At 36.2% G+C, this 12,818-nt stretch overlaps 1 protein-coding gene across 2 annotated transcripts; it reads left to right on the forward strand.

Moving 5' to 3' along the window:
* Positions 1-340: 340 nt before the first annotated feature.
* Positions 341-11,445, forward strand: LOC110459203 (protein sprouty homolog 2-like). Of its 2 annotated transcripts, none has more exons than XM_021511343.1 (2): positions 341-448; positions 10,265-11,445. In XM_021511343.1, the coding sequence occupies exon 2, from the start codon at positions 10,358-10,360 to the stop codon at positions 11,153-11,155; it is 798 nt and encodes a 265-aa protein (XP_021367018.1). In that variant the 5' UTR covers positions 341-448; positions 10,265-10,357; the 3' UTR covers positions 11,156-11,445. The 2 variants fall into 2 exon arrangements, with proteins under 2 accessions (XP_021367018.1, XP_021367019.1); XM_021511344.1 differs by lacking the exon at positions 341-448 and adding an exon at positions 464-1,207.
* The last annotated feature ends 1,373 nt before the right edge of the window (positions 11,446-12,818 follow it).

The following is a 12,818-nucleotide window of genomic DNA, read 5'->3' on the forward strand; positions in this document are numbered from 1 at the left end:
ATAAAATTGATTTATTACACATTCTGCGTATTATAGCCATCATAAGTCGACGCCGTGCCTTTATTTACGCAACGAGAGGCCTACTTACAAATTCAGCCCGGTTCGTCAAGTTCATTGAATGATTTTCTTAATTTTCATTAATTTGTCACGTGATCATCTCTATTTTCCATATATGGAGCTAGTTGTATTACTGATAATGTTGATTGTTCTATCCCATACTGTCGTTGAGCCCATCCATCGACCTGTGTATTATATAGGCTACACCGAGCGAAACGGCGAGATAGCTGTATAGTTCAGCCACATGAATGAAAACATACCACGTGACTTAATCCATCCCACCCCCACATCCAAATGGATTAGCCCAGCGGAAGTCGTACGAACCAGAAGAGGTCAAATGTAGTGTCGAATTTCAATGTATGAAGACCTTACAGGGATTTTAGCCGTAAAGGTAAGGTTTTGGTGATAAATTTATATCTTATCAACGATTTTACAACTTACTTAAGTGCATTGTGTTGTAATTTTTGGAGGTAACGATGTATTTACGTGTAAAACGGGGCGATATGGACGAATGATGAAGCGCTTTCTTCCATTCATAATTATCAGTCCGGCCTAGTGCTGCATTCGTTAGTCGGCAAATGTGGGAATCGGGATCTGCCATCTGATGTTCAACTGCGGAATACACTTTGTTGGAATATCTAAACTGACCGTGGATTATGCAAAGAATCTTCACATTTCTATGGATTTAGAGAATCATTTTAAAACGGGAACGTGCAATGTGGTGTTTGTGGTTTAACTGAGGCAGACGACCATCGATTTTTTGCTGTTTTTCCCCGTCGGGAGCGCGGGGCCCATCACGTTTCTCTGCCGACTTCCTGGGTTCGCTTTGCTGTGATGTGGGTGTGTATGTTCATAGTACAGTGTAAAAGCATCGGATTTATACCAATATTACAATTCTTACACTGAGATATACGACATATTTAAAACCACGATCGCTTCAATCCAGGAAGTTGAGTGCTGACAAAATTGTTCCCGGTTTATCAAGATTTATATGTGATGTGGCAGTCGAGAATACAACGTTGTTTCTCGCAGCAGACTGGATTAATGAAAACGAAGGATGTAGATAGTTAAAGAGGACACCTTCGGAAATATATTTCTTTCAATTATATATAATGCGGGATCTATAAACGATGTTGCACGACGAATAATGGTAGGTCGACATGTCTTGGGGTAACTCGTCTTTGAATGATCCAAAAGATTGTTTTTAAAATGTTGTCTATCTTACTCGATCTAAATGATGTTGATTGTTGCTTTTTTAACTAACACATCAATCCGTTGTAAGTGTTGACACATGACAGCCGGCTGAAATAGATGTTACCACTGACACAATTCAAAAATGTGAATGTTCTTCACTACATCTACTGCCTCTGCCCTGTGCTATGTGCTCATATCTACTACATTTAATGATGAACCAAATTCTGCCAATTACTAGTAGGAATACATACCTAACTTATGTTATTTGAGAGATCAGTTGGTGGTATTGTCAAAAAGATGTATGATTTCAGGTGATCATTTATGTTTGGGATGCATGGTGATCATATAGTAAAATTGATTGACATACACTCAGTCAGTATTAAAATGTGACGCTAATGGAAACATAAGAACAACATTTCGCTGAAAGTTGAATTATTTGTGCAGTCAAATGGACCAGATCCTAAACTTAATATTGAAAAACATGATTTATAATGATCACATGTGATGACATTTTTTAATGAAATACATTTTATTTCTTTAACTCGATTTTTGGTAAGGCAGTGTAAAAGGCAAGTATAACTTATCAGTCTCTTCTCCCATCAGTATGACTCCATGATCACATTTGAGCAGTACATATTTTAATTTTAGTGAAATATTCTGGGGGTTGGGATGGGGATCATTTATAATCTTCTTTATAAAGATAAACTTCATTGAAAACCTTAAAATTACATTTCCACTTAAAAGAACATATAAATCATTTCATTCACTAATCCAGTTCTTTATGGGACAATGCATAGTCAATGACAATGGGAAAAGGAGTATTGTGTATGAAAATTTTGCATTATGTACGTGTCTGTTTTGTGTATTAGCCTACTATTGCTGGTTGTAATTAGTTGTGGCTGGCCATAGGGTAAGAATACTTCAGCTGAAACCTGACAATTGATCTTAGATATGAATGCACACGTTCTCCCACACCTTCCCTCTATTGCTGTACGACCTTAGTTATACATTATGAATTTTCCAGCTACAGTGCATAATCTGCATATAGATAGCTGCACAGTTATAATTATTACTCCACCGGATACATAATGCAGGTCAGGGTGTGCAGTGTTTTATATTTTGAGTGCTAGCCAACAAGCAGATGTTTCAAAATTCCAAGCTATATAGTCAAATGAAAATTTTTCATTAGACTTAGCATAAGATCCACCAGGCTATTGCAATTTGTACATCCCTGATATTATTTCATCATATTTTACTTTTGTATATTTTTTTTTAATATTCAATTGTATACATGCTATTGAGATATATATATGTGTACAGTTAAGTTTAAGTTACAGCCAAAATGAGGTGGTTTGTACTACAATACATATAAAAGTGTATATAAAGAAATGTAAATGTGTAACGGTGTATTAGTGTAGCTGCGTCCAAGTGACAGTGTCATGTTTTTTCCAGGCAGCCTGTATAATTACGTACTGAGATGTGACTGAACTCAATTTCCAACTGAATTTGGGCATGTATTTTTCCAGAACTGACTATTATTCCCTGAAAGATTGTTTGAGATTTATGGAAACATTTAAGAATATCTCTGAATCTGATGGAATTGGAGCTAGACAGCCATGTTAATACTGCACAACCCAATTTATCTAAATGAGCGATTGACTGCTGTTGCACACATTCTTCTTGATTTATAAAAAAAAAATGATTCCTGAAACATCCCGCAAAAAATCCTACTAACTGTCACAGTATTGCTAGCCAGAAATGAAAATACAGTTTATTTGTCTGTAGTACTATATATATGCAAGTCCTAGAATATATGTTTCTGATGTTTAATCCTCCATACTGTGATGTGTACATTGCAAAGTTAGAACTTGAGTAGTATGATTACAAGGGGCTCTGCATAAATATTCTATGAAGCATTTGGCACTTTTGGCCAAAAAAATAACAACATGTGTTTCAGGTATCAGAACCCACCCTAGATTTTAATGCCGACCCTAGATGTTTTATCACCTACTTGTATCTAGAAGATTAATTCATTAGCCAGGCAATCATTAGTCTGCATGACCTTATTCTTATGTATGTTGGGGGCAATACCCTGTCATAGTTCTCGAATCTGTGTCATTGTATTTAGACTCTCTGTCTACTCTCTGAGGTAACTTCAAACTTTTCAGACTTTATTTTAACTTATATAATATATGTAGCTTACAAGTACTATACGTTGTGTAGCTAGCTATATAGGCTGCCTGCTGTGCAAACCCCAAAGGGTGGAAAAATATTCCCTTTCCTACATGTATGATACTAGTGTTCATTATGATTATATATCTTGGTTTATAAGCTCAAAACAATATGTTGTTGTATATATCCAGGTTTCGTCAGTATATGGTTTGGGTTGAAACATCAGCAGGGCTAACATTTAGTCTGATATTAGTCATTGATGGAACTTGACAAATCTATTTTTGACCAGGGTGATCTTGACCCATTGGAAGAGCAGGGATGGAAAATGATCCAGCTTAGGTCTGGAAAAAATGATACTTGTGTGTATTGTTTGACCCAATCTTCCCCATATTCCAAGCGTCTACTCTTTCAAATGGTTTCAAGTTATAAAGAAGAACAGGTTAATTAGAACTGGATCATGTTGAAAGATAATTAACCTTTCTCAACATAGTTTTAGGGAAATGTGAAGCTGGTTTGCAAGAATATTTTTTGCCATATATTGGTAACTACAATAATGTACAATTAATGATGTAGGGTTTCTGTACTTGATTACTGTACATTCATGTTGCGGGTGCTGAATTTATCTACATTTTACTCTAAAGTTCCAGATAATTGCTTTGTTAAGATGAAATTGTCTCTTCCATATATTCGGCAAGCAAAAATTGTTTTGTCCATATCTGGGAAACATTCCGATGTACATACTTTATAGATTATATTTGTATTTTGCACCAATGCTGCACTTAGACTAGCTAAAGGATGTTCAAAATGACCTGCACAGACAGTATTCAGTACTGTATTTACAAAACCAGTTTTGTCAGAAAATAATTAACCAATGCAAATTATACATGCACCCTACAGTTTATTGTATGTAAATTTAGATGGCTTTTATTCAACAATTGCAGTTTGTAAAATAATATTTAATTCGATGTCCCATTCACTGATTCAGCTGCTTTAGATACGATAACAAGAAACTGTTTAGTAGAATACTTTCTAAATGAATACAGACCGAGTGATTATCATTTTACATGTTGAAGTCATTTGACATTGCAAGGTCAATAGAAGCGGTGTAGATTTTGCCAGTTTTTGGGGCCAAATTTTTACCTTGTTTCAATTGCGTGACATATAGTTTTATCTTTGTTTGTGCATGTGTACATCCGTATGTCCAGATGATTTAACTTTTGGGTTTAGGTCAGATACATTGACCAAGTACAGCATTGAGGGTCATGCAAATTCACCTGCTTGTATATGTTCCCCTATGAGTAGAAAATTCTTCTCAACATTTGTGTGACCTTGACTTTAGTGACCTTGCTTTAATTTGTAAGGGTGGGAGCAGTGCATCCATCTTGCAGATGCATGCTCGTGGTCATAAAATTGTCATCAAAACAAGCAACATGCTTCATTTATTCAGGGATTTACCATTCCATGCTAGCCCAACATACCAGATAAAATGTACTAGCCCTTGATTTTGGCCAACAGTCTGTTGATTGTTAACAGTAGTGTAGTAAACGATCAGATTGATGTTGTGTGTGTAACAGGCCAGTTGCTGGAAGTGTGTGTTAGGTAGTCTAATTAACAGACCCACCCTGATATTATGATGAAGTGGAAAATATATCATAAATAAATAAAATTAACATAAAAAAATCATCCCTATGACGCTTTATAGTACAGACTATTGTTTACCTGTAATCAAACACTATTGTTCTCTTAACTGATACCTAGTTTCACCTAGCATACACCCAACGCCTAACCTGTATATATAGGAAAATATCAAATGTATGCTAGACCAGACGACACCTAATTAACAGCCCCAGATAAACTGGACCAGCACAGGTGTAAGGTAGTGTACGTAATCAACAGCAACTATAGTCACTGAACCAGCACAGGTGTTAGGTAGTCTAATGTACAGGTGTAAGGTAGTCTGATTAACAGCCCCAACGACACTGGACCAGCACATGTGTCAGGACAACTAATTAATAGCCACAGAGTCACTGGACCAGCACAGGTGTTATGTAGTCTAATAAACAGCCCTCAGAGTCACTGGACCAGCACAGTTGTTAGGAAGTCTAATGAACAGTCCTAAAGTCACTGGACCAGCACAGGTGAGGTGACATGAACTACTCTATGTCCAAAAAACAGTCTTCCCACAGTCCCACTATCAACTGTAGCCATTTGTTGATTTGAGAAATAAGTTTTGCTGAGAACTGCGTGGCCTAGTAACATTCCATTTCTCTGTAGTGGACTATTGAACCTAGCCAACATGGTCAATGGATAATTTACCGTGATATACTTAGTGTATGGACTTGGTTCCTGCAAAAAACAGGAAAGATTAATTATTCATAGTGATACATTTGTTTTTGCAAAATTTTCTAAATTCAATAATGAATAAAATGATAAAAGATTGCTGATATTGTAATAACTAACAAAGTGCTCTCCCTCCAGTTCAAGATAAACCTGAATGCATAAACTTGATGTTAAAAATATTGTAGACTCAGTAGAACAACATCACATACAAATGATATAGAAATTTGATTTTGAATAAAACAAACTTTGCATTTTGTAATTTTGATGAAGTACTGTATCTATTTCCCCTTGCAACATCATCTTATCTTTTACTCTCCTTAATGTCTATAAGTATATAAAGATAACCTATGTTTGCTTTATCATTATTAAAAAAAAACATCAATGATTGTTCAGAGGTTAAATTCACATCAAAATATGCCCGAAAAATCACATGGGACGAAACAATTTTTTTCTGGTCTTGTCATACTTTTGTGTATGTAACTAAATTTAGAATCACAAAACCCACCAATTCCTCTCTTCTTTAAGGTTGGGTTGGTCAAGTTTCTTAAAATCAAAAATATTGATAAAATGGGAATAGAGTATTTTATAATATAAGACATTTTTCAAACATTTTTAGTAGAATCCAATTTGAATGCATTGTCCATGCATAATAAATTTGTAGAGGAAATATTTTTGTTGAATATAATAAGCCTCGCATCTATTAGACAAGCCAAAAGTGTATGAGAGAAGTTGTAGTCTTTATGTAGGGCCTAGTTTATCTGGGTCAGAAAAACATAAACCACATAGTGCAAGGCTAGGCTCACCAGCTTACAACTACTCCACTGTACTGTGTAAGAGATAAGTTTGTTGATGAGCACACCAGCTTATGTGACCACTTCACTGTACTGTGTATGAAATAATTTTGTTTATGAGGAGCAGAGCTAAGCACACCAGCTTTGTGACCACTCCACTGTATATTGTGCAAGATACATATATATATATGTAAGTGTGATTATAATGATGAGTCGAGCTAAGCACACCAGCTCAGGATAAGTTTGATTATGAGGAGTAGAGCTAAGCACACCAGCCTGCAACCATATAGTTAACTTAACTGGCTCTAGTTTAGTGGAATACACTCGAAACAATTATGAAACAAACAAAAATTCATGAAAACTGTTTTATTATTCATTTTGAGGAAAACATTGCCATCAATTCAGACGTTTTTTCAGACTTTAAGTTAAGCTAGTGATAATAACTGAAACTCTAGCTAAAACCATGTACTTTGTTCAAGTTTACTAAAGAAAATAAAAATGTAAATAAAAAAATAAAAATAAATTCATCACTTACTGCACAGAAAAAAGTAACTCCTAGAATATTTCATGAAATATGTTAATTAATTATTTTATTTTATTATATATATATACTATGCATTTTATTGGGAGAGTAGGACTTAAATTCGGGCAATTGCTTTGATTTTTTTTTTACACTTCTGGGGTTAGAAGTTTTGGTGCAATCTTTTGTACTTGAGAAGGTTTATATTTAACATGGAGAACATTTTCATCATCCCTAGGGGTCAAACTTGTGCAGTCAAAACAAGGGGAAAGTTGCTTTTTTATACAACCGTCAAATTTGACGGTCGTATTATTATACGACCGTCAAAGTTGACGGTAGTATTATGGTATGGCGTTGTCCGTCCGACGTAAACTTTGTTTGTCCGGCAATCTCCTCCTACATTTCTCGACCGATCTATTTGAAACTTTGTATACATTATAATCATGATATGAAGTTGTGTCTCCCTTAAAAGAATTTTGGTTTCGACAATTTTTGCAAAAGAAATTGCCCTTTGTTCATTTCAGTATTTGAATTTTGTCCGGAGATCTCCTCCTACATTTTTCGACCGATCTCTTTGAAACTTGGTATACATGATAATCATGATATGAAGTTTTGTCTCCCTTAAAAGAATTTTGATTCGACAATTTTTGCAAAAGAAATTGCCCTTTGTTCATTTCAGTATTTGATTTTTGTCCGGCAATCTCCTCCTACATTTTTCAACGAATCTATTTGAAACTTGGTATACTTTATAATCATGATATGAAGTTTTGTCTCCCTTAAAAGAATTTTGATTAGACGATTTTTGCAAAATTTATTGCCTTTTGTTCATTTCAGTATTTGATTTTTGTCCGAAGATTTTCTCCTACATTTTTTTTAACATATCAGCTAACCACTCTTAGAATGATGCAGATCTCATTTCAATGTAAGAAAGTATATAACACTATATGGCATACGACGGGCGTATTTTGTTCCGCCCCACGGCACTCTTGTTATATTTGACGGTAGTATTATGGTAAGGGGTTGTACCGCCGGCCGGCATAAACTTTTGTTTGTCCGGCAATCTCCTCCTACATTTTTCAACCAATCTCTTTGAAACTTAATGTACATTATAATCATGATATGCAGTTGTGTCTCCCTTAAATAATTTTTTTCCAAAAGTTATTGCCCTTGGTTAATTTCAGTATTTGATTTTTTGTCCGGAGATCTCCTTCTACATTTTTTGACCGATTTCTTTGAAAACTTAGTAGGCTAAATAATCATGATATGTTGTTGTGTTTCCATGAAAAGAATTTTGATTCAACAATTTTTGCAAAAGTTATTGCCCTTTATTTATTTTGTTATTTGATTTTTGAACGGCAATCTCCTCCTACATTTTTCAACGGATCTCTTTGAAACTTGGTATACATTATCATCACGATATGAAGTTGTGTCCCCCTTAAAAGAATTTTGATTCAACTATATTTGCAAAAGTTATTGCCCTTTGTTCATTTCATAACAATAACACTATGGCATTCGATGGGCATATACATGTATTGTTCCGCCCCTCAGTACTCTTGTTGTAAATGTTAAATATCTTTTAGACTATTTTCACTAACATCGAGATCAGCCATTGGAAACCAAATTTGCATACCATTGTATTGTTACATTGGAGAAATAGTGAATAGATTTGACGGATTTGAACATCAACCTGTTATTCATGTCTTTGGAGGACTATGATCGCTGTGAACCCTTGCCAACGCTGATTCTGTGACAGGATTCTCGGCATTTTGTCTGACAGAATTTTAGAGAGCGCCATATGGGAGATGCAATATTGTGGCCTTGGAACTGAATAAATGTACTCTCTCTTGATGACTTGAGAATACATATAATTATGAGTGGTCGTTCAAGGACAACTTCCATAACCGATGCTAGAAAAAGTGGTGCTCATGCCTCATTTGGAGGGGTGAAAACGGGGTTCAGTAGCCATCATAAATGAGAATTAACCACTTCCTTCTATTGAATTCTTTAATCTTAAGGATGACTGCTACCTGCAACGTACAAACATAATATAATGATGAGTTAATTTAGGTTGAAGTTTTTGCATACCTTTTAAGTGTTGACATTCACTATATTTAACATGAAAAAGTGGAATAAACAACACAATTATCCATGAAGGAGATCCAACGTCCTACGGGCAATGAATGGTCTGTAGTCTGTCTAGTACAGGAATCCAAGGTGGATATTAAACTTGAGTATTTGACTAGGATGCTGAAATTTTGTTGCACAATTTTTCAGAGTTTAAACTATTTTTGACTTTTTATTGTCGAAATCTCCAGATAAAAAGCTTCATGCTATTGACAAAAAGCACATTTTAGCTCACATGCTCCAAACCAAAGGACAGATGAGGTAATATTATACCGGTGCATGGGGTCGTCCGTCATCCATCCCTCAACTTTTCCTTTTAAATGTTATAAATACTAATCCTGAACAGCTTAGTGGATTTTGACAAAATTTGGCCTGGTAAAGGACATACTTGGGCAAAATATATTTGTATAACAGTTGGTGTGGCCCGTCTAGCCCCGAGTGGCGTGACCCAATGGGGTTAAATCTGTAAAATCCCCTTTCCTTACAAATGGAGGATTTTAATTAAAATTTTGTGTAAAGCATCTCTGGGGAAGGGGACTCGATTTTGTACAAATGGATAGTGTGTACCCCCTCCCCTGGCAGAGGGGTACGGTCCAAATAGGGGGAATGTAGGGATATTTTGATGTTTTAAATCCTTCTCCTTCCATACAAATAGAAGGATTTTAACCAAATTTGGTGTAGAGCATCCTCGGGCAATGTGGAATCACTTTTGTATAAACAGAGGAACCTCCTGAGAGCAAAGGGGCAGGGCCCAATAGGTGAAATTGAGGTAAATGTTTAAAATCCATTCAACTTCACGGGGACAGAAAGAATGGACACGATGAAGGATGAGTGTTGCTGAAAGATTGAGCCCATATTTGGAAATAGTTGTAGTATCTATATTTTATGAGAAAATTTTCCCATGGTTGCTTATGATTCAAGTGAGCGATGCAGGCCCTCTGGGCCTCTTGAGAGCTATTCTCCAATTGCTTTTATTTTAAACTTGCCATGAATTGAAGTATGAAATTCTAGAGATGGTTGATAAATTGGAAGCTTGTGTTTTAATAATTTTATTTTTTCATTGCAGATGTAACAATAACTGGATGCTGTCAGCGACTTTACTTAATTGGATTGGGATGATTACTGCAGCATGTAGAGAATTTAATTCCATAACATCTATATGAGATCAGCGCTGAGACCAACAACCAGAGCGACTCTGCCACCGCCAGATCAAGGCAGTGGTGTTGTCATCACCCTTGAACAGGTGCGGCCGCACCCAAGACAGCAGAATGAGTATGTAGACTCACCCCGGGGGCAACCCCTGGGGAGCCTCAAGGCACCTGCCTCCCAGGGCACTGTTATCATTGGAGGAGGGACCAGAGACAGTCCACACTCAAGGGTTATTTTACCTGGGCGAGGTGTGAGGGCGCTTAGTACCGTCATCTCCACACAGCCACCTGTGTCAATATCTCCTCCACTAAAGAAGGACCCATTGATCGAGGAGGACGATGACTCAATTATTTGTCGAAAATGTGGCAAGTGCAAGTGTGGTGCATGCACGGAGCCGCGGGAGCTGCCGTCAAGGTGGTTATTTGGCGACAAATGCCAGATTAGTGCGGATGAGGTGGTGGAAACGTGCACCTGCTTCTGTTGTGTTAAGGGTGTGTTCTATCACTGCGGAAAAGATGAGCAGGACTCGGACTATGTGTGTGACACAGACCCGTGTGCGTCGTGTAGTAAACCACACTGTTGTGAACGATGGACATGTATGGCAATGATGTCGCTGTGTCTGCCCTGTCTGTGTCTGTATTGGCCGGCCAAGGGTGTGCTCAAGGCATGTACTGTATGTTACAACAAGTGTCGTAAAAAGGGCTGCCAATGTTCGTCCAAGGCCACTAAGCATAGTAACGAACAGAGCTCACAGTCACAGTCGAGACGTTTACTGATCGAGTCTGATTCGAGTACCGGTAGTTCGTGAGGATCGTTGGCATTTGTGATTGTTTTTTTTCTCGACTTATGTGTGATATAAAGTGTGTACAAACACTTACTAGTACCTGACGAGTCCCAGATTAACTGTGCCAGTGGTTATGATGATTGTGTAATATTGTTACTTGTCTGTTAAGTCTTGCACCCATTGGAGGAAGGCTTATCGTATATATAACAATTGTTTTGACCATTTCTTTTTTCTTTCTTTTTTTTTCAAAATATTATATTGGATAAACTTCATACCATTCTGTACTGCATTCTGTGCCAATCGACAAATATTTTTTTGTTTTGCTTTTTCTGACATCTACATTTCTGTTTAAATTTCCGTCATACAGTGGATATCTGCTAGTTAGAACAAATGTTGCTTCATCTTCCGAGTGGTTACTCGTGGATAATTTGAAGATAAAAACGAGTGCTTTCATCTTGGTTCTTGTGGATTTCTATAGTGCTTCGTGTTATGAATAAATTTGAACTTTGGATTATGATGAAGTTCAACCTCCAAACGAATAATTAAACATATTTTGTGATCATTTAATGGAAGGCAAGTCAAGTCGCACCAAGAAGAATTGTTTGGACTTAATAATATAGTAGGTCATCGTCAAGAAAGTGGAATTTTAGCACTTTTCTAAGGATTGCATTAACTACCTCTTAAGAAAATATTGCACATTAGCATTGAATACAAGTACGATTTTCTTGGATTAATTCCTTATACCTTAGAACTAAGAATGCATGTATGTTTACACAACAATTTGATGTCATTTTAGATTTGAACTTATCGTTTTGGACCAATCAAATACTTTCTTGAGTAAAGCATTAGTTACTGGTTAGCTAATTAGACCGTAGCTAATGTGTAAATCATCAATACAGGAAGAATCGTGGTGAACAACCTACAAATAAATAGGGTATATACTTACCCCCGTTATGGTTTAAGCTTTTCTATGGAAATCTCCATGTAACTGGTTTATATTTTGGCTCCAATGTAAATTTCTAGATGGACACTCATAGTAATTATGATAGATCTTGAGAGAGTTTGCACTCTAAGTAAATGTATCAGTTGACATATCTTTATAATATATTTGATATAATAAATAAGGAAAACTGGGATTTTGCATTTGCATTCAGCCCTGCAGTAGTTTTTGCACCCAGGCACGTTACAGTTTACTAGACAACAAAATTAAACTGAATTCTTTGTTCCACCAGCACTACAGCATGCCTCGAGCAAAAAGCAGCGCATACAATCTAAAAATGAATCGGGAGTTTCATTGCTTTATCTTTTGCACCATAAATAATACCGACAGAATGTTGTTTTTGGGGAAAAAACTACGAATGAAGATGTTTCAGATTTATCAATTTCAAACCATTTAAATGTAAAACTGAAAAAGAAGTTATTTTACAATACCCGAAAAATGGAATTTGGGAACATAGAACGATGTTATTTTAAAATAGTCTTTTAACATTTAATGCAAACCATGAGATTTTGTGTTTTTGGTTTACCAGGATCTACTGGTGTATAGCTAAAGTAAGGAACTCCAGATGTGGTAGGCTGTGTGATACATGTACTAGGCCAAGTTAGAGAAGGGGGGTTACTTGGGGAGGTTCCATGTTATAAAACTGGCAAAAATTGACGTTTCATTTTTTAGATGTTAGCAAAAAAT

Source organism: Mizuhopecten yessoensis, unplaced genomic scaffold, assembly GCF_002113885.1.
Source record: "Mizuhopecten yessoensis strain PY_sf001 unplaced genomic scaffold, ASM211388v2 scaffold9987, whole genome shotgun sequence".
Classification (NCBI taxonomy): domain Eukaryota; kingdom Metazoa; phylum Mollusca; class Bivalvia; order Pectinida; family Pectinidae; genus Mizuhopecten; species Mizuhopecten yessoensis.

Coding starts and splice junctions, on each gene's coding strand:
- LOC110459203 (XM_021511343.1), top strand. CDS start 10,358: ATGAGATCAGCGCTGAGACCAACAACCAGAGCGACTCTGCCACCGCCA.